At 41.2% G+C, this 22,848-nt stretch overlaps 1 protein-coding gene across 2 annotated transcripts in view; it reads left to right on the plus strand.

Annotated features, from left to right (window-relative positions):
* The window catches only part of smap1 (small ArfGAP 1), a 132,821-nt gene that overhangs the window by 27,686 nt on the left and 82,287 nt on the right, over window positions 1–22,848 (plus strand). For both annotated transcript variants that reach the window (XM_059982302.1, XM_059982303.1), the window contains exons 2-3: window positions 14,249–14,382; window positions 14,530–14,615. In XM_059982302.1, the coding sequence (XP_059838285.1) occupies window positions 14,249–14,382; window positions 14,530–14,615 (220 nt within the window). The remainder of the gene's footprint in view (window positions 1–14,248; window positions 14,383–14,529; window positions 14,616–22,848) is intronic.

Here is a 22,848-nt window from a genome sequence, read left to right on the forward strand (position 1 = left end):
ATTATTTACATACTTAATCACAGGGTAAAGAGATGAGGCTGAAGTTTGGTTTCATGCCATTCAGACTGTCTTGATAAATTTATGGTATTTAAGAAGAGATAATTTGGAAGGCAGATTGTTAAACCTGGATTGAGGTCCTGGAATTCTATTCAAAGAATTTGCTGTGCTTGGCGATTGGATATTGTGCTACATATATATTACCTCTTTCAAGAGGTAATATACTGATGTTTCCACCTGAGCGTTCCCAATCTGTGAATCGTGAAGGAGCTGTGTCCTTGGGGAAAAGTACATGCCCTTTTTCTGGCTCTGATTGCAGAATGAGATACAGGAGGAACATGAGGATATATTTGAAGTTTTATTGGGATTTAGCATGTATCAAACTGTGACCACTTCATGCATTCACATAACTGATTTAATCTGTCAATTTCTGATTCTTAGTCTATTTTATTAATAAAATAATATTTAGCCAGGTTATGATGCTTTGCATTAATATATTTCTTGTAACTTCAATTAGACCTGGCTGTTAATAAATTGAATTGCTGTGATTCTGTCTATAAGTTTTGAAAATGACTGCAAGAACTTCTTTCAGGTTTACTTACACAGTATGTTATCCTAAACAACAGCCATCCAATATTGTTTAGTGTAGGAAAACTGCAATCTCAAATTTTCATTTAACATACAACAAAAGAAATCCAAGGTTTTTCCTGCTTAACAAACTTAAGAACTTTTGTATTACTGTACCATAGGGTAGAGCCAGAGTTAAATACATTATGAACATGTAAAATGAAATACTGGTGGTGGTGCACAGAATGAAAATTCAATACAGCTGTGGCTTTTGCACAATAATTGACCTCTTCAATTCCTTCCTAGACCAAAACAATGCTCATCCTCCTAGCCTATTGGAACAATGTATAACCTAGAATATTGAGTACTGACTCCTTGTCACCCTGCTGTACTGAAAATATTGTTTTCCCAAGAAGCAGAAAAATTTTAACTTTCAGACTTCAAATTATCTTGTATAATAGTGGTCATCAACCTTTTTAAGCCCAAGATCCCCTACCTCGGCCTTAGTAAAAGGCAAGATCGACTCCAGATCAATTAGTTACATGCATGTGCACCAGGGCAGAAAAGACCGGAAGTAAAACCCCACAACCCGGAAGTAGAAATAATGTATAAACACCAGGGGTAGCCACCTTTTTTTTGCACCACGGATCCATCTAATATTGACAATATTATTGCGGGCTGGCCGACAGTGGGGGCGGGGGGGGGGGGTGTTAAACACAATAGGAATACAGCGATACTCAAAGCAGGTTCCTTATGTCCAGTCTATTCCGCAGTTTAGTTTTTGCGGCGCTCGGCAGTTAGCTTCAGTCCCGTGCTGCTCACGTTTTTTCTGCTGAGAAAAACTCAATGGGCTTGTCTTTAAGTGCTGGGTGCTTAGACTCAGGGTACTGAAGCAGTTTTGAGGGCTTCATTGCCTCATTAGACAGCCTCCAGGTCCGTGCTCCAGCCTTCCGCCTGCCCACTGCCAGGCACCTTGGCCAGGTGCAGTTGGTTATGGGTTGGGTGAGAGAGCAAGGTCAGGGCCAGAGGTCCCCGTGCCGGGGCCGCAGCGGTTGCAGTCTGGAGAGAGCGAGCGACCGAGCAAGGAGTGCAACAGGGTGCACGCCCGCCCCCCCTTGTAGGATCTATCAGCCGACAAAAGTTTGTTTCAGTAGATCGCAGCAAGATAGCTGCTCTGATACTTATGAAATGCTGAGCCCAAATTAGGTCGTCTGCGAATATTTTAGCACCAGGTTCCCCACAAACATTCAGTGTGTTAAACAGGTTTAGAGGCAGCACTCCAGGCCAGTAGTGACAGCACTTCTTGCCGGTCGGCCGGGCCAACCAGTGATCCTTGGCATGTGTGTATTCAAGTTCAACAGTGGGCTGACAGGGAATGAGGGAAGGTGCAGCTGACTCCTATCGTTTCCTCACGGCCTGGTGGTTGGGGACTACTGAAGTACACTGTGTAGTGTGGGGGAGCTACACGCATGTGCACTGGGCAGAAAGAATGGCACTTAAACCCTGCAACCTGAAAATAATCTCTCAACAGTATTTGTGTATTTATTTATTTTTTTTTCGGGATCTACTGGGAAAGTCTCAATGATCGACTAGTCGATCGCGATCAACGGGTTGGCGACCACTATTGTATAAGATGACCAAAGTTCAATGTAGATGAATAATTTCACTTAGAAAGATGTGATATACACCTTATCCTTGTTATATGCCGGGGGGGTACTTTCCTCGCAGTCGACGCATAGTATGAAAATGCATAATATGACTAATTATTTAAATGGAGAAAATAGGGATGTGTTCCAGAGGGCTTCCTAAATATGCTTTATCTGTAATTTATTCACATTTTCATACCAATACGACACAAAAGCGGTACCATAAGGCAACATTCGTATTATATTTAATCAATTTAAGGTTGTATTCAATGTAATAAATCAGAAAGTTAACATACTAGGGTGTACAGTACTCACCAACAGTGGCAGGTGTGTTCGCTCCAGATGTGTGGTTGTGGTGTTGGGAAACTTTACATAGATGAGCTGGATGGTTGTGGGTTGTCAGGATCATCAAGCACAGCAAGGGGTGAAGAAGGACTCATCGAACTTTCAGAACTGCAGGCAGCAGGAGATGACTCTGGTTTAAAGAAAGTGGTAAGGGTTGTTTACTTGGCACCATTTTGTTTTTCAGCATAAATTTGCTAGTAGGGAAGAAGGGTTGATGGCAGGGAATGACTGAGATGCTGACTCTGTTCTAAACTTGGGTCCATGTCCATCGCCATTTGTGCCAAGTGTTCCAAATTCCACCATTCCCACACTGTTGGTAAACTCCCGGGATTTTCAAAATTGTCTGTTGCTTGCAGCATCTGAGATAGTTCGCGCACTTGACTTGTATTGGCGGGAAAGCGGTGCTTCTTGTCCCAACAGTGAGACTGTGAGGTATGCGCACGTGACTTGTATTGGCAGGAAAGCAGTGCTCCTCGCATAACTGAATTTTGGATGCATATAAGGAGACGTTGGTAGATCAGGTTCCTCGCATAACTGTAATTCTGCATTGTCTGAAGACGCATATAACAAGGATGGGGTGTATACAGCAGTGTGTTCCAAACACTGTTTTCTTACAAAGTTCCAGATTTGTAACTAATAACAATGGAAATAAAGGCAGAAATGCAATGAGGGGTGCAGAATAGACTATCTTTACAGGTGATGACAGTAAACTGAGAGGAAACCTTTTTTAAACTTTTTAAAGATGGAGCGCACAACAAGACCTTCCGGCCCAATGAGCCGCACTGCCCATCTATTTACCACTAGCTAAACACTGGAAAATTTATAATGACCAATTATTAATTGGCCTTAATTGAACTTTGAACTCTGGAATGTCCTTAGCTGTGATTGCACTACACTATTGTGATGCCCAGTTCAACTTTATTTCATCATTAAGTTGTTTTGAACTTATTTAGTCAATGTGCTCTAAGAATGTTTAGGACAAAAGTATTTAAGATGGCTTTTCAGAGTATTGTGGCGACCCATTTCCTGGCACATCCGAACCGACTCACAATTAGATAGCCTACGGGGGTTTGCGAGCACAGAGCTTCAGCCTCTGCGCCATGGGGGGCAGGTTGAGGGAGGCTTAAAAGTGAGGCTGAAGATTTCGAATAAAGTTTTTTCCTTCGACTGCAGTTACCGACTCCGTGTCGTAATTTTAGCGCTGCGTGTAGCACACCGCTACAATTGGTGACCCCGACAGTCCAAACGATTTTTGGACCAGAAATGACCGACGCCGCCTCTGTTCATGCAGTTTCGTTGAAACTGCTGGGTTTCTGGACACAGCGCCCGAACCTATGGTTCCAGCAAGCCGAAGCCCAATTCCACGTTCGCCAGATCACCTCAGAAGACACCCGCTACTACTACGTGGTGAGCTCCCTCGACCAGGACACAGCGGCCCAGGTCGCGGAGTTCGTACAGTCGCCCCCGGCAGACGGCAAGTACACGGAATTCAAAGCCCTGCTCCTCAGGACTTTCGGACTCTCACGGCGCGAGCGGGCTGCCCGTTTACTGCACCTGGACGGCTTGGGAGACAGACCTCCATCGGCTTTAATGAATGAGATGTTGTCTCTCGCCAATGGACACACACCCTGCCTCATGTTTGAGCAGGCATTCCTGGAGCAGCTGCCCGAGGACATACGCCTGCTGCTGTCCGACGCGGATTTCGGTGACCCCCGGAAGGTGGCAGCCCTGGTGGACTTGCTGTGGAACGCCAAAAAGGTGAGCGGGGCGTCCATCGCACAGATCTCCCAGCCACGCTCCCGGCAGCAAACCAGTCCAGGCCCGGCCACAGAGCCCGCCAACCCCCCGGCCCAATAAACACTGGTGCTTCTACCACCAGCGGTGGGGCGCAGAAGCCCGCCGTTGTCGCCCGCCCTGCAAGTTCCCGGGAAACGCCAGGGCCAGCCGCCGCTGATGGCTACGGCGGCTGGCCATCGGGATAGCCTCCTGTATGTGTGGGATAGAAGGTCGGGACGCCGGTTTTTGGTCGATACTGGGGCTGAGATCAGCGTTTTACCTCCGACGAGTTACGACACCCGCAGCAGGGCACCGGGTCCCCCCCTGAGGGCCGTGAATGGCAGCACAGTAAGGACCTATGGCACCCGTCAGGTGCAGCTACAGTTCGGCTCCAGCCAGTTCACGTGGGACTTCACACTGGCCGCCGTAGCCCAACCGCTTCTGGGTGCGGATTTTTTGCGGGCTCACAGCCTACTGGTCGACCTGCCCAGGAAGAGACTGGTACACACCGAGACCTTTCAGACGTTCTCCCTGGGTGCAGCCCAGTTGCCAGCCCCTCACCTCGGCTCCATCACACTATCCGACAACGACTTCACCAGGATCCTGGCGGATTTCCCATCGGTTCTGGCACCGCAGTTCACAGCGGCCATGCCCAGGCACGGCGTACAGCACCACATCCCGACCCAGGGACCACCCCTCCACGCCCGTGCTCGGCGGCTTCCCCTGGACAAGCTCCGACTGGCGAAGGAGGAGTTCCAGAGGATGGAGGAATTGGGGATCATCCGGCGGTCCGACAGCCCATGGGCCTCCCCCCTGCACATGGTGCCCAAAGCGACGGGGGGTTGGAGACCGTGCGGCGACTACCGCAGGCTGAACGAGGCTACCACACCGGACCGCTACCCTGTGCCGCACATTCAGGACTTTGCAGCAAACCTGCACGGCGCACGGATCTTCTCCAAGGTAGACCTCGTCCGAGGGTACCATCAAATCCCGATGCATCCTGACGACGTCCCCAAAACGGTTCTCATCACCCCGTTTGGCCTTTTCGAGTTCCTCCACATGCCGTTCGGCCTGAAGAATGCCGCACAGACGTTCCAGCGGTTAATGGACGTGGTGGGACGGGACCTGGACTTCGCGTTCATCTATTTGGATGACATCCTCATAGCCAGCAGCAGTCATCAGGAGCATCTGTCCCACCTCCGTCAACTCTGCGCCCGACTGAGTGAGTACGGTCTTACAATCAACCCTGCCAAATGCCAGTTCGGACTCGATACCATTGACTTCCTGGGCCACAGGATTACTAAAGACGGGGCAACCCCTCTGCCTGCTAAGGTAGATGCGGTCCGCCTCTTTCCCCGACCCACCACGATCAAAGGCCTTCGGGAATTCATAGGTATGGTCAATTTCTACCGCCGCTTCCTCCCTTCAGCTGCCCGGATCATGCGCCCCCTGTTCGCCCTGATGTCGGGTCCGAGCAAGGACATTACCTGGGACGAGGAGTCCGCCGCCGCTTTCGTTCAAACGAAGGAAGCTTTGGCGAATGCCGCAATGCTAGTACATCCCAGAATGGACGCCCCTACCGCCCTCACAGTGGACGCATCAAACACGGCAGTCGGTAGGGTGCTGGAGCAATTCATCGCAGGTTGCTGGCAACCCCTGGCGTTTTTCAGCAAACACCTGCGACCACCCGAGCTCAAATACAGTGCTTTCGACCGGGAACTGTTGGCGCTCTACCTGGCAATCCGGCATTTCAGGTACTTCCTAGAAGGTCGGCCCTTCACCGCGTTCACGGACCACAAACCGCTTACCTTTGCGTTTACGAAAGCGTCCGACCCCGGTCGTCCCGCCAGCAACGCCACCTGTCCTACATCTCTGAATACACGACGGATGTCCGGCACGTCTCGGGTAAGGACAATGTCGTGGGGATGCGCTCTCTCGCCCTACCGTTCATGCCCTTTCCCAAGGGGTAGACTTTGAGGCACTGGCAGAGGCGCAGCAGGCGGATGAGGAGATTCCGAGTTACAGAACCGCAGTCTCCGGTTTGCAGCTCCAGGACCTCCCCGTGGGCCTGGGTGAGAGGACCCTACTCTGTGACGTCGCCACCGGCCAGCCCCGTCCAGTCATTCCGACAGCCTGGCGGCGCCGCGTTTTCGACTCCATTCATAACTTGGCGCATCCCTCCATCCGGACAACTGTCCGGATGGTTTCCTGCAGGTTCGTTTGGCACGGACTCCGCAAACAGGTCAGTGAATGGGCCAAAACGTGCATGCACTGCCAGACGGCCAAGGTGCAGCGGCACACCAAAGCCCCACCGCAGCAGTTCCATCCCGCCCACCGGCGTTTCGACCACATTCATGTGGATATCGTGGGCCCCCTGCCAGTGTTGCATGGAGCGCGGCACCTCCTGACTATTGTGGACCGGTTCACAAGATGGCCAGAGGCGGTCCCGCTCACCGACACCACCTCCGAATCTTGCGCCCGAGCCCTGATCGCCACCTGGATATCTCGCTTTGGTGTACCAGCCCACATTACCTCCGACAGAGGCGCCCAGTTCACCTCCAGCCTGTGGTCAGCTATGGCCAGCCTTTTGGGGACTCAGCTGCACCACACCACTGCCTACCACCTACAGTTGAACGGGCTAGTGGAGCGTTTCCACCGTCACCTGAAGTCGGCCCTCATGGCCCGCCTGCGAGGAGCCAACTGGGCGGACGAGCTTCCCTGGGTCCTACTCGGCATCCGCACAGCGCCCAAGGACGACCTGCACGCCTCGTCGGCCGAGTTGGTATACGGCGCGCCCCTGGTCGTCCCCGGGGAGTTCCTACCAGCCCCAAGGGGGCAAGAGGAAGATCCCGCAGCAGTCCTGGGCAGACTACGCGAGAAGCTCGGTAACCTGGCCCCCATACCCACTTCACAGCACGGGTGGCACCCGACCTGCGTACCCAAAGACCTACAGAACTGTAAGTTTGTGTTTGTACGAAGGGGCGGGCATCGGCCACCGCTGCAGCAGCCATACGAGGGGCCGTTTATGGTGCTCCGGAACAACGGGTCCACGTTCGTGCTGGACGTTGGGGGGAAGGAGGAGGTTTTCACGGTGGACCGCCTCAAACTGGCCCATGTGGACCTGGCGCAACCGGCCGAGTTTCCGGCACCTCGGCACAGAGGCCGACCTCCCAATCAGGTTCTGGCCCAGACTGTGGACATTGGGGGGTGTATCGCCGGTTCTGGGGGGGGGGGAGGGGTTATGTGGCGACCCATTTCCTGGCACATCCGAACCGACTCACAATTAGATAGCCTACGGGGGTTTGTGAGCACAGAGCTTTGCAGCCTCTGCGCCATGGGGGGCAGGTTGAGGGAGGCTTAAAAGTGAGGCTGAAGATTTCGAATAAAGTTTTTTCCTTCGACTGCAGTTACCGACTCCGTGTCGTAATTTTAGCGCTGCGTGTAGCACGCCGCTACGGTATTGAGATAAGGGAAGGCCTGAACAGATTAGATATGGCAAAGCTATTTCCCATGGTAGGTGAGCCTAGGACAAGGATGCGTGACTTCAGGATTGAAGGACATCCATTTCGAACAGAAATGTGGAGAAATTACTATAGTCAGAGGGTGGTATGTCTGTGGAATTTGTTGCCACGAGCGGCCAAGTCATTGGGTGCATTTAAGGCAGAGATGGATAGGTTCTTGATTAGCGAGGACATCAAAGGGTATGGGGAGAAGGCAGGGGAGTGGGGATGACTGGAAGATTTGGATCAGCTCATGATTGAATGGCAGAGCAGACTCAGGACGAATGGCCTACTTCTGTTCTGCTCCTGTATCTTATGGTCTTATTTTGTTAGGTGGAATTAAGGGTGATAGAGTTTTTTGCCTGCATGCTCCAACTTAACCTGTTTCTGGTCTCCAATCTGGATGAATGAATGTGTATGTATTTCCTTGACCTTCTTAATGACCCTGAATGGGTCACAGGAGACTATATTACTGAGACTGTATTACTTCAGAAATGAGAAGTATTACCACAGAGAAGCTGTTTTGAGATCTAGGATTTTGGGAATAGAGGACTTCTGTTTTACCACCGACGTTAACTGGGATCACTTTGGTGTGAAAGAGATGGAGTTTTTAAAGTGCATCTGGAGGATCTTTTATTGAGCTGATACATAATCCTACAATAGAAGGATAATACTGAAACTAAGAGCAAGTATTTGAAGTTTTTTGGAGAACATTTTGGAAATATTGTGTGTATATTTGTAGATAGATTTACATCCAACAGTTAGTCAATTAGAATAAATGGAATTCTGAGCCAATGTTTGTTTCCATAAGGCACACCCTCAGCGATTCAAGAACCACTTCTTCCCCTCTGCCATCCGATTTCAAAATGGACTCTGAACCCATGAACACTACCTCACTATTTATTTATTTCTGTTTTTTGCACTACTTATTAGTAGTGGAGAGGTAGTGGAAAGTGTGGAAAACCTAAAGTTCCTTGGCGTTATGTTGTCAAAACAGCTGACATAGACCACCAACACCTCGCTGACATGGACCACCAACACCTCGCTGCTTGTAAAAAGAGACACAACAAAGACTCTTCTTCCTCAGAAAGCTGAAACAGACCGAACTCCCACAAAAGCTGTTGCTTAACTTCGACAGAAGCACAATTGAAACCATCCTGACCAACAGTGCCACAGTATAGTATACCAGCTGCACAGCAGCTGAGTGACAAGACCTGCATCGCGTGGTGAAGGTGGCCCAGCGAATTGTCAGGATGGAGCTCCAGGACTGGACACCATCTATTCCAGCAGACTCAGGAGGAAAGCAATCAGCATAACCAGGGACACCACACACCCCGGCCACTTCCTGTTTGACCTGCTGCCATCCAGCAAAAGGTTCAGGACACTAAAATCCAGAACAAAGAAACTGAGGATCAGCTTCTACCCCAGAGCTGTGGCTTCCATCACACCACTCCCACAGAACAATCACTGAAACTGTGAGCACACACATGTACACACAAGGACTCAAATACTTGCAATAACTTCGTGATATTCTGGTGCTGCTGCAACTTATTTTCTGCTACTTATCTATTTAATATTGTTTTTCTATTACTGGCTTGTTTTTATCTACCGCTTTATTTAATTGCCTGAGAGGAAGCCAAACAGAGTTTCATTGTATCTACCGTAAATTCCGGACTATAAGCCGCTACTTTTTTCCCACACTTTGAACGCTGCGGCAACACTGCGGCCTATACTACGGTGCGGCTAATGCATGTTTTTTTCTCATGCCGCCAAAAACATTTTGCCTCGTAACAGTAGACCAATAAAATTGATGAGTAGTTCACAGAGGTCCAATGAAATTGTACGATAAATCAAGCGCACTTTCACAATTAAATTATTGTAAATCAGTCATTTGTACTCACCCTCATCAACATGGAAAACACTCGAAGAAAAGCATATGATGCAGCTTTTAAGTTAAAGGCGATCAATCTGGCAGTTGAAGAAGGAAATCGAGCTGCTGCACATAATCTTGGCATAAATGAATCGATGGTGAGACGGTGGAGACGCCAGCGTGAAGAACTGAGTCAATGCAAAAAGATGACAAAAGCTTTCAGAGGTAATCATAGCAGATGGCCCGAACTTGAAAACTTTCTTGAAGACTGGGTTAACACACAGAGAGCAGGCGGCTGCGGTGTTTCCACCGTGCAGATCAGGCTGAAGGCTAAAGCAATCGCCACCAAAATGAAAATCGAAGATTTTAGAGGTGGGCCATCATGGTGTTTTAGATTTATGAGACGAAAAGGCCTATCCGTCAGGGTACGCACGACTCTGTGTCAGCAGCTCCCTCCCGACCACGAGGAACAACTTGCTAACTTCCGCACATTCACTCAAACAAAGATAGCGGAGAATTCCATCGGGCCAGATGATATAAATACGGATGAAGTACCTTTGACGTTTGACCTGCCTCTCACTTGGACTGTTAATAAAAAAGGTGACTCATCCATCACACTGAAAACAAGTGGCCATGAGAGAACGCATTTTACTTGTGTTCTGAGCTGCACAGCATTCGGACTAAAGTTTCCACCGATGGTGATTTTTAAGTGGCTGACAATGAAAGTTCAGTGAAAGCTGCCATCAAGAGTACAAACTCAATTCCAGCTGTGATTCCTGGGAATCACCACGAAGTATTTGCAGCCACTGGACATCAGCGTGAACCGGGCATTTAAAGTGGCGCTGTATGTTGAGTGGGAGGCTTGGATGACGAGTGGCGAGAAATCCTTTACCAAAACAGGACGCATGCAAAGAGCATCTTTAACTCAAGTCTGCCAGTGGATCCTAAATGCGTGGAGCCGTGTCACAACATCCACCATCACCAGCGGGTTTAGAAAGGCTGGACTGCTGCATGATGAAGAGGATCGCGTGCGCTCAAGTGACAGCGACAACGAAGAGACTGAAGTGAGTGACGAGATCCTGAGGTTGTTCAATTCGGACACTGAAGGACTTTGATGGTTTTAGTGCGCAGGAGGAAGATGAAGAAGGCGATCAATAACTTTTCCTGGTAGGCTGCAGTATATATATTTTTTTACCAGTCGTTAGGAGATATTGGAATGTTGTTCGTGCACTGTTCAGTAAAAAAGTATACGCAACGTAATTTGTGTGTTACCGATACGTATGTATATTTAAAAGTAGCTGTGTTACAGGCACTGTTCGAAAAAAAGCATTTGCAATATGTATTTGTTTATGTTACCATATGGATTTAATTAAAAGTTTAAAAAATCCTCACGTGTAATATCTTTCTGTGTAAATATCTCATATTACAATGTGGGACACCTGCGGCTTAAAATCCGGTGCGGTCTGTACAAGTACAAAATTGATTTTCTTTCTAAAATTAGAGCTTGCGGCTTTTAATCAGGTGCGCTCTGTAGTCCGGAATCTACGGTATGTATAATGACAATAAAGATCATTCATTCATTCATTTAATATGCATATACTGTGTATACTTAACCATCGGGGAAAAAAACTGAATTATGGTTATGGTATTATGGTACTGAATTATGAATTATGGTACTGCTGCTGCAAAGTTAACAAATTTTCATTATATCAGTGATATTAAAGCTGGTTCTATATCCCTCATTGCTTGGGTTATTATGCTGGCAATCATTGCACTTATTTCCGTGCAATTGGATTTTATAACATACTTTATAAATTAATTAAATCTAACTTACAATTATTCCATGAACAATATATAGAGGGGGGTAGTGGTTAAAATTATGTATTAAGTAGTTATCAATAAAAACATTCTGAAAATGTATATTAAAATATATATTCAAGTATCTACTTTCAATGATGTACAGTAATTTTTGAAATGGTAATCCTGTATCGTATTGGTGGGTAGTATTGGAGCACCTTTTAGTTCAAGATGATGGCATGCCAGGTTGTGACAAAGTTTTTAAAAACTCAACAGGATAATGTCCTCTTCAATGTATTATAGTGTCATAAACTTGTATTATAAACATTGTCTGGGAAGCTTCAAAAGAATAGTAGGTGTCTGGAATTGTCTCCCAGAGGTGATGATTGATGCTGATACCTAGGAGCATTTAAGCAATTCTTAGATAGGTGCATGGGTGGGGAAAAATGGAGAGTTACGAGCTATGTAGAAGTTAAGGGATAGATTGATCATAAAATATATTAAAATGTCAGCTCAACTTGATAGGATGAAGGGCCTGTGCTGTTCTATGTTCTAAGAAGATTGATGACTTGCAATGAGTTTTTGTGCTCAAATTGCTCTTTTATGCAACCATTGGTAATTCAAATAGTGTTGAGTGTTGTATTTGGGGGAAGCTTCTTCCATTAGATCTCAAAATTGATGTGATTATTCAATCAACATTTTCATTGAAATTACCCCATTTAGTGTTTATTCTTTGGTGATTGAAGCAATAGATCGTCATTCATCCCTGACAAGTTTACACATCTTTTTAGATGATTTTTTTTCTTTGCTGTTCCTGAATGTTAAATGCTGGCGACTGTACATTTTTTATATCAAATTTTAAAGGGACATTAAAAACTACATGCTGTCCTGTTTCCCATTGCCTCCACCCACCCAGCCTGTTTAAGCAATGCTTAATAATGCATAGCCAGGGCAGTTATGATTTGTCTTTGAACTTTAGTCAGATGTAGATTTGTAAGGATGGTTAATCCCCTTCCGGTAGAAACATCCATATTACTTCGTCAATGTAAATGGTTATAACACAGGCTAAGGTATTTCGGTGGCATAGGTTCTTTCTCTCAAGTATATTCTCATTGGTATAAATTTCAGCTGGCCTTGTGCAGAATTTCAGTGCAGAAATTTTCAGTTTCATTCTGGTTTCAATAGACCAGTGGTCAAGTCCACCTAAACATTTGTTACCACAAATTTGAAGAAAAAAATCTGTCAATTGAGGGAGTTTGGACCCCCCTTGGTCGATGGAGGGCTTCCTATAAAGGTTTAGGAGAAGAAGCTAAAAATGTAACAAAATTACAACCACCTTTCCAGATTTTGTAATTGAGCTATGTGCAGAACATGTGGACATTCTAGTTTGTATCTTTTTCTGGGGTAATATGATTTACATTTTCAATCTCTATAGTTCCATGATTTTATCCTTTTTTTTGAACAAAAATGTTACTTTCTGACCTAGTCTGATACTTTTCTGAACTAAAAATTTCATGTTGGAAAGTACCCACTGTGATTAACTCTTGGCCAGACATACTTGTTTCTTGGGTTTGGTGGTGTTGATTACTCCTTTTAAACATAATCAACTCAAACTGCTTTTTTATGATTTTTTGGGGGCTTTTTTCCTCTCTCTCTGTGGGCACTGAGGGGTTGGTCTTATTTTTTCATATTGGATTCTTTTGGGTTCCTTGCTTTGCGACTGCCTGTAAGCAAACATTGGAGAGGTTGTATAATTTATCACAAGATTGTATAATATATACATTCATTGATAATGCACTTTGAAACTTTGCATGTACTATAGCAGAATAGCCTAGTTTCGTTTGTAGTTCTGATCACTACACTATAGGAAGAATATGATTGCATTGGAGAGAGCATAGAGGAGATTAACTAGGACATTACTTAGATTGGAGTTTTGGGGAGATGTTGGATAAGTTGGGCTTGTTTCCCTTGGAGTAAAGGAGACTGAAAGGTGCCTGATAGAAGCATAAAGGTTGAGAGGCATAGGTGGGTCAAAGACAGATTATTCCTTCCCCCCCCCCCCATTGTGAGGGCTATCAAGAACAGAACGCATTAGTCCAATTTAAGAGATCACAATTTTAAACAGGATCTGAGGGGCAAGTGTTGTAGAGAGTAATTGAGATCTGGAACATGCTGTCAGAGAAGATGGTGGAATCTGATGCAATTAAGAGGCATGTAGAGAGGCTCTTAAATAGGGAAGCTTAGAAGGATGCAGCAATGTATGGGCAAATAGAATTAGTGTAGTTGATATGGGAGAATGAAGGACCCATTTCTGTACTTTCAGACTCCCAACTTTATATCCTCAGTTAATACAATTCTAAGTCCAGAATAGTTTGAGTTAAATGTTTAATTTCATGGACTTGGCTGTCAAGAATTTTACAGTGATTTCAGTCTGGAGCTAGTAATCCCTGGGCCACTGGATGATACATCATAATTTCATTTTAAAGGCCTTTCTTGTCATCATCAAACTGACAATATTCATTATTAAGTCTTGTTAGCTTTGCATCGTGCTTTTCTTCCCTTTTTCAATTTGATTTCATAATCAAGATTCCTGTCTTTGGGATTTGAAGCATCTTTGTCTTATTTTACCATAGAAATGTTTGAAGTAAATTTAAGAAAAATAGCAGTAGAAATTCCATTTGTGTATCGGGGGGGAGAGATGGAATCAAATGAAGATTTAATTTGACATTTTTGTTACACTTTTCCTGCAGGTCCAAGATGGGCTTCTTGGAATCTTGGTGTTTTCATTTGTATCCGGTGTGCGGGGATCCACCGTAATCTTGGTGTTCATATATCACGAGTAAAGTCTGTTAACTTGGATCAATGGACACCAGAACAAATACAGGTAAAAATTGTTATTATACTTGACTTTTACTAATAAATGACATATTACTCAAAATGAAATGGGTGTATTTAATATTGTAGTACATTCTGCTCACTTTGGCTGGAGCAGTTATTTAAGATTTGCTGACTGTTTACTTCTGCTCCACAGTGTATGCAAGATATGGGAAACACCAAGGCTCAACTTCTGTATGAGGCAAACCTTCCTGAACACTTTCGGCGCCCTCAGACTGACCAGTATCCTTTTCTTTGTGTAATGTGAACTGATACCCAACATATAAAGAATGATTTGAGTGTGTTGGTCAATATGTGAGAGAGACATTTTCTTTGGTGCTGATTTTCCACAATCTATTACATTTGTTGTTTTGATATTCTGCATCTAGCAGAATCAGTTTTATTATTATCGGCATGTGTTGTGAAATTTGTTAACTTAGCAGCAGCAGTTCAATGCAATACCTAATATAGAAGAGAAAAAATAATAATTAACAATCATCATAAGTCAAGGGAACTGCACAAATGTGTTTGAAAAATAACCATTCTGCTGTTATATTTTGTATTGAGCCCTTTAATTCCCTACCTAGATTACATGCTTCATGCACTGAATTTTAAGATGGCCTAAGAGTCTGTTCCTCTGTTGTATTGTTCTGTAAGTTTGTCACTAGTTTAAATGCATGTAATTGACCTAGCAGTTGCATTTATTAAATTATTTAATTTCCTCCAACCACGAGTCCACTGACCCAGTATGACACTGAGGTTTATTTTTGTCAATTTTTAAAATTAAAGATTTGTTTTTCCTTGCCCAGAATAAATTTGAGTGCTTCTGCTACTAAAAGAAAAGCTCTGATAAAATAGCTTAAGATATCTGATGATAAGTATTATTTGTGTAATTTCTATTGTCTCCATTTCTAAAAGATTTTTTTAAAACTTTTTTTTATTGCATTTTTAAGTAGTTACAAAATGAAGTATGGAAAAACAATGTATATAACCCTTCCCCCCTCCCCTTATCCCCTCCCCCCTAACTGCCCTATAGAAAAAAAAGAAAGAAAGAATGCCTGGTTGTTGGAAGATCTCCACATGCTCCATTGGATTCGTAATAACTTTAATATGTACATTTATTTCTTTCCCCAAATAACCAATTGTTTCATCTTCAGAACATTTATAGATTTAATCCTGTCTTTTGTAAATAAGGGCTCCAAATTTTCAGAAATGTTTCATATTTATCTCTTAAATTATAAGTAATTTTTTCTAATCGAATACAACCATAAATTTCTTTCTTCCAAGAATCTATACTTAAATATGTATCCGATTTCCAAGTAACTGCAATAGCTTTTTTGGCTACTGCCAGTGCAATTTTTATAAATTCTTTCTGGTATTTATTTAGTTTGAGTTTTGGTTTTATCCCTTCAATATCACCTAATAAGAGTAATATTGGATTATGAGGAAATTGTGTTCCTGTAATTTGTTCCAGTAAAAGTCTTAAATTTGTCCAAAAAGGTTGAATTTTAGAACAAGACCATGTAGAATGTAAAAAAAGTACCAGTTTCCTGGTTACATCGGAAACACTGATCCGATAAGTTTGGATTTAATTTATTTATTTTTTGTGGTGTAATATATAATTGATGTAGAAAATTATACTGCACTAATCTTAACCGAACATTTATTGTATTTGTCATGCTATAAAAGACATAGTCTTGACCAATTTGTTTCTTCAATTTTAATATTCAAATCACTTTCCCATTTTTGTCTTGACTTATGAACTCTTTGTTTAATTGCCTGTTTTTGAATCAAATTATACATACAAGATACAAATTTTTTAATATTTCCTTTTTGAATTAAAATTTCTATTTCATTAGGTTTCGGCAATAACATTGTTTGACCTAATTTTTCTCTTAAATAAGCCCTTAATTGAAAGTAACAAAATAAAGTATTATATATTTATTCTTTAATTGATCAAATGACATTAATATACCTCCTTCAAAACAATTCCCTATATATCTAATCCCTTTTTGAATCCAATTATATAAAAGTTGATTGTCCATTGTGAAAGGAATAAGTCTATTTTGAATTAAAGATCTCTTTGCTAATAAAGATTTTTTTGTCTCATCATCAACATTTATCTTATTCCATAAATCAATCAAATGTTTTAATATAGGAGATTCTTTCTTTTCCCGTATCCATTTGGATTCCCATTTGTATATAAAATCTTCTATTTTATCTAGTTCTATTCTAACCCATGCCGGTTTATCTTTCTCGAAAAAAGATGCAATAAATCTAAGTTGATTTGCTTTATAATAATTCTTAAAATTTGGAAGTTGTAATCCTCCTAGATCAAATTTCCATGTCAATTTTTCCAACGATATTCTTGACATCTTACCTTTCCAGAGAAATTTCCTCACATATTTGTTTAACTCTTGAAAAAACTTCTGGGGTAATTGTATTGGTAATGATTGAAATAAATATTGTAGTCTAGGGAATATATTCATTTTTATAGTATTTACTCTACCTACTAATGTTATTGGTAATGCCATCCATTTATCAAGATCTTCCTGAATTTTTTTCAAAAGTGGTAAATAATTTAATTTGTATAAGTTTTTTATGTCATTATCAACTGTTATACCTAAATATTTTATACCATTTGCTGGCCATCTAAATTGAGTTATTAATCGACATTGATTATAATCTCCTTTAGTAAGAGGTAAAATTTCACTTTTATCCCAATTTATTTTATAACCCGATATTTTCCCATATTCTTCTAATCTATAGGATAATTTGCGTAGTGAATGTAGTGGATCTGTTAAATAAAGTAGAACATCATCAGCAAATAAGTTAATCTTGTATACTTCCTGATTAACTCTAAAACCCTTAATATCTGGATCCATTCTAATTAATTTAGCTAGTGGTTCTATTGCCAACACAAACAAAGCAGGTGATAATGGGCAACCTTGCCTAGTTGATCTTGTTAACTGAAATGATGTTGAAATTTGACCATTTGTCACTACTTTAGCTTTGGGATTAGTATTTAAGGTTTTAATCCATTTTATAAATGATGTTCCTAATCCATATTTTTCCAATACCTTAAATAAAAAATCCCGTTCCAATCTATCAAATGCTTTTTCTGCATCTAAAGCAACTGCCACACTCATTTCCTCCCTCTTTTGCGCTAAATGGATTATACTAAATAACTGGGTTACATTATCTGCCGATTGTCTATTTTTGATAAATCCTGTTTGATCCATATGCACTAATTTTGGTAAGCATTTAGATAATCTATTAGATAAGATTTTTGCTATTATTTTATAATCGGTGTTTAATAAAGAAATAGGTCTATATGATGCTGGTTTTAAAAGGTCTCTTATCTGTTTTTGGCAATACTATTAAAATAGCTGTTGAAAAAGATTCTGGAAGTTTATGCGTTCTTTCCGCTTGATATATTAACTCCATAAAAGGAGGAATTAATAAATCTTTAAACTTTTTATAAAATTCAGGTGGAAAACCATCTTCTCCTGGAGATTTATTACTTTGAAGTGATCCCAAAGCTTCCTCAACTTCCTTCAATGTAAAAGGCGTATCTAATCCCTTTTGTTCTTCTGTATTTAATTTTGGAAGAGTTATTTGTGATAAAAATTCTTCTATCTTAACATCATCATTCTTTGATTCTGATTTATACAACTCAGAATAAAAATTCTTAAAAGCCTCATTAATTTCTAGAGGCTTATAAGTAATTTCATTCACTTTTGTTCGAATTGCTTTTATTGCTTTGGAAATCTGATCTGTTTTTAACTGCCATGCAAGAACTTTATGTGATCTTTCACCTAGTTCATAATATCTCTGTTTAGTTCTCATAATTACTTTTTTTGTTCGATATGTCTGGAGTGTATTATATTTTAACTTATTAATAAGTTGTCTTCGTTTTTCTTCTGTCATATTTCTTTGAGATTCTTTTTCTAATTTTATAATCTCTTTTTCCAATTGATCTATTTCTATCATATATTCCTTCTTAATTTTAGAAGTATAACTTATTATCTGGCCTCTCAAATATGCTTTCATCGCTTCCCATAATATAAATTTATCATCAACTGAATGTAAATTTGTATCTAAAAAGAACTGAATCTGCTTTTTCACAAAATCACAAAAATCTTGACGTTTTAATAGAATTGAATTAAATCTCCATCTATAAATTGATACCTCTTTATCCATCATTGTCATTATTAAAGGAGAGTGATCAGACAATATTCTTGCTTTATATTCCACATTTTTCACTCTATCTTGAGTATTTGTTGATAATAGGAAAAAATCTATCTTAGAGTATGTTTTATGTCTATTTGAATAGAATGAATAATCCCTTTCTTTTGGATTGATTCTTCTCCATATATCAATCAAATTTAAATCTTTCATCAATGATAAAGTTAATTTTGCTACTTTTGATTTTGTAATAGCCTTTGTTGATCTATCTAAAACTGGATCTAAACAAAAATTAAAATCTCCACCTATTAATATTTTATCATGTGCGTTAGCCAAATTCAAAAAAACCTCCTGTATAAATTTTACATCATTTTCATTTGGTGCATAAATATTCATAAGAGTCCATAGTTCTGAAAAAATTTGACAATGTATAATTAAATATCTTCCTGCTGAATCAGTTAATACATTTTGTATTTTAATTGGTAAATTTTTATTAACCAAAATTGCAACTCCTCTCACCTTTGAGTTAAATGAAGCTGCAATAACATTTCCAACCCAGTCTCTTTTTAATTTCTGATGTTCTATATCCGTTAAATGAGTTTCTTGTAAGAAAGCTATATCTATTTTCATTTTTTTAATATATGTTAAAATTCTTTTTCTTTTTATTGGTCCATTAAGCCCATTAACATTAAAACTTAAAAAATTCAATAGATTAGTCATTATTTTTAATTATGTTACTCCAATCTATAATAATATCTAATCTTTCAACTTTCATTGTATCCTGGGAAATCTTTTTAGAAGTCTCCATGTTGCTATGTGTGTCCCCACCAATCATCCAGGCAAAAGAATAGAAGAAAAATAGAAAGTAAAGAAAAAAACAAAATACCCCCCTACTAATGTTGTGAAAGAAAAAAATCACAACATTACCCCCCTCTATTGTACGGGTCATGGCAATCGCCATGATTACACACGTGAATCCCGTAGTAACCGATTCAAAGCTCCCCAGCCCCCCCGCAACATAAAAAGTATATATATAAAAAAAACATACTATTCTCAGTTATTATTTCTAAAATTTTACTTTTCTCCCTTATATCATCCTTAAATGTCCATCAGTTCCATTCACTATCTCTGTCTTCATCTTTAACCATTACATTTAAAAGTCTCTACGTTTAATTAGCGAAGAGATGGGAGTTTTTGTGCGAACACCTCCGCTTCTCGATAATCAGAAAAAAATCTTTTTCCCTCCTCCAAAAAAATTATCAGTGTTGCTGGGTGACGCATTAAAAACTTATAACCTTTTTTCCATAAAACATTTTTAGCTGGGTTGAATTCTTTCTTTCTCTTCAAAAGGTTATAACTTATATCAGGATAAAAAAGAACTGGTTTCTCTGCTATCATCAATGGACCTTTTCTTCTTTTAGCACCTTGGGCAGCTGCCTTCAAAATCTTTTCTTTATCCTGGTATCTTAAACATCTTATCAGAATTGATCGCGGATTTTGATCATCTTGAGATCTTGGTCTTAAGGCTCTGTGCACCCTTTCAATCTCAATTGAAGTTTCTTCTCCCATTTCCAATTTTTCAGGTATCCCATTTTTGAAAAAAATTTATTGAGTCTTCTCCTTCGGTACCTTCTTTAAGTCCAACAATTTTAATATTGTTGCGTCTACTAAAATTTTCGAGCTTATCAATTTTTCCCACGAGTTGTTTTCTTTCTGATGTCCAGGCATCATTATCATCTTCCATCTTCTTCATTCTTCCATCCATTTCTTCCACTTTGACTTCCAAATCTGTAATTTTCTTTTCCATTTTTTCCTGTTTCTTTGTCATTTTATCAAACATAGCCTCCATTTTTGTTATTTTTTCTTTAATTACTTTTAATGCATTTAATTTTTCTAATTTATGCATTATTTGCCTCAAAGTCTTTTTTGTGTTTTCAGAGGAACTTTCATCTTCTTCTTCTTCTCCATCTTCGTCTGATTTTTCCAGAGAGTCCGACTCTCTCTCAGACTCACTTTCACTGTCGGTTTCAGTCGTTGCTGGGTTTTGTAGTTCTGGTTGCACTCGTTTGCGCATGCTCGTTCCTTTATGCTTGCGCAGTTCTCGTTGATCTTTTCCTTTAGAAATGGCCGATGCTGCCGCGGTCTCCTTCTGTTTCACCGGTGGTGTGTTATACCTGAGTCCGCGGTTCTTCGGTAGAAGTAGGCCTTGATTCTGTTCCAACTTGAGCGGTCTTCGCGGAAGTAGTTTTCTTCATCCTCTGTTTATGAGGCATAGCTTAAAACAATCCAGAGTAGTTTATGAGTAACCTTAAAAAAGTATTGATTGACTTTTCTTCACTTAAACATTAATTTATTAACTTTTTTACGGGAGGGCTGAGTTCCAGCGTCTCGATCCTACGTCATCACGTGACGTCCCCCATTTCTAAAAGATCTTGATTAGATTTATTGAAGTACTTTTTATTCTTAAAGATGAAGGATATAAGAGTCAAGTGAAAACAAATGACATTTCACAGCACAGAAATGGATCCTTTGGTTTAACTGATCTATTCTGACCAAAGTGCCTCTCTGAGCTAGTCCCACCTAACTGCCTTTGGCCAATAACCCTTGTAAACCTTCACACACAAATAGAGGAAATCTTTGTGTGTGTGTATATACTGCTATCTCTCCTCTCTTTTAGTCCAGAAGTCGTGTCAACACAAAATGGCAACTATCCATTTCCCTCAAAGTGCTGCCTGACTCTTAAGTTCTTCCAGTTTGTATTGCTTGTGATTCCAGTATCTGCAGTCTCTTGCATCTTCCTTTATTTTCTTTTTCAACCATAAAGCTGCCTAAATGTCTTTTTAAATATTGTAATTTTACCTGTCTCTACCACTTTCTCTGATAGCTTGTGTCTATATTCCCCACCCTCTGTATGGGATGGAACTTGCTCTTCAGATCCCCTTAAATCTTTTGCTTCTCATCTTAAAACCTGTACCCCCTTCTTCAAGATTACCCTGCCTTGGGAAATTGATTGGCTGTGACCATCCACCTTATCTAAACCACTTATCTTCTAAATCTTTCTAAGGTCATTCCTTGGCTCCCATTGTTCTAAGGAAGACAGCCCCAGCCTATTCAGTTTCTCTTCACAACTCAAGCCATCCAGTGTCAACTTCTTTGTGAATTTTTTTCACCGTTTCTATCTTAATTGTATCCTTCCTGTAGATGGCAACCAGAAATGAACATAATCAAGTACAGTTTCACCAGCATCTTGTATAGTTGGAATGTGCATCCTAACTCTTGTACTTGATGCCCTGTCCAATTCAGGTAAACATACCATCCACCTTCTTTACCTTGTCTACATGTGTAGCCACTTTCAGAGATGTGTGTACTTGTAACCCTTGGGTGTCTCAATTCAACAACACTTCCCAAGGCCTTGGTTTTACTTCCAAAACTACATTCCTTTGCATTTGTTAAAAATAAATTCTCTGTGCTATTCCCTTGTCCACTTACCCATTTGATCTAAATTGTGTTGTTGTTACCTTTAGTGCCCAATGTGACACCAGTTATTAGTGTTGTCCACAAACTTAACTCTGCCATCTACATTTCTCATCTAAGTCATTGATCTGTGACAAACCTGGAGCCCAGAACCAATCTGTGTGGCATACCATTTCAGGCCTCCAATCTGAAAGCCTACTCTGCTACCACCCTTTGATTTCTTACTCTAGCCAATTCTATATCAAGTTCCTAGATCTGATATGACCTCATCTTCTGGACCCAGCCTACCATGTGGGACCTATGTCAAAGGTTTGCTTTAGTCCATCTGGAAGTGCCTCATAAATCCTCTTGGTTACCTTGAGCAAGTTGGAAAGACACTTTCGTATGCACAAAGCCATTTTGACTACTCCGAATCATTCCTTACCCTTTCAAGTGTAGGTCGAACCTACCTCTCAGAATTTCTTCCGGTACATTTTCCAAGACTGATATTGCTTCTTAAATAAAGGGACATTCCCCCCCCCCCCCCCCCAACCCTTGGAAGTTTTCATGTTTTATTGTTATACAACATTGAACCACAGTGGATTAAATTTGGCTTTTTTTGCCACTGATCAACAGAAAAGACTTCCATGTCAAAGTGAGAACGGATCTCTACAAAGTGATCTAAATTAATTACAAGTATGAAACACATAATAATTGCATAATTACTCACCCCCTTCAAGTCAGTATTTAGTAGATGTGCCTTTGGAAGCAATTATAGCCCTGAGTCTGTGTGGATAGGTCTCTATCTGATTTGCACATCTGGGCACAGCAATTT

This window comes from Hypanus sabinus, chromosome 10 (genome assembly GCF_030144855.1).
Source record: "Hypanus sabinus isolate sHypSab1 chromosome 10, sHypSab1.hap1, whole genome shotgun sequence".
NCBI lineage: Eukaryota > Metazoa > Chordata > Chondrichthyes > Myliobatiformes > Dasyatidae > Hypanus > Hypanus sabinus.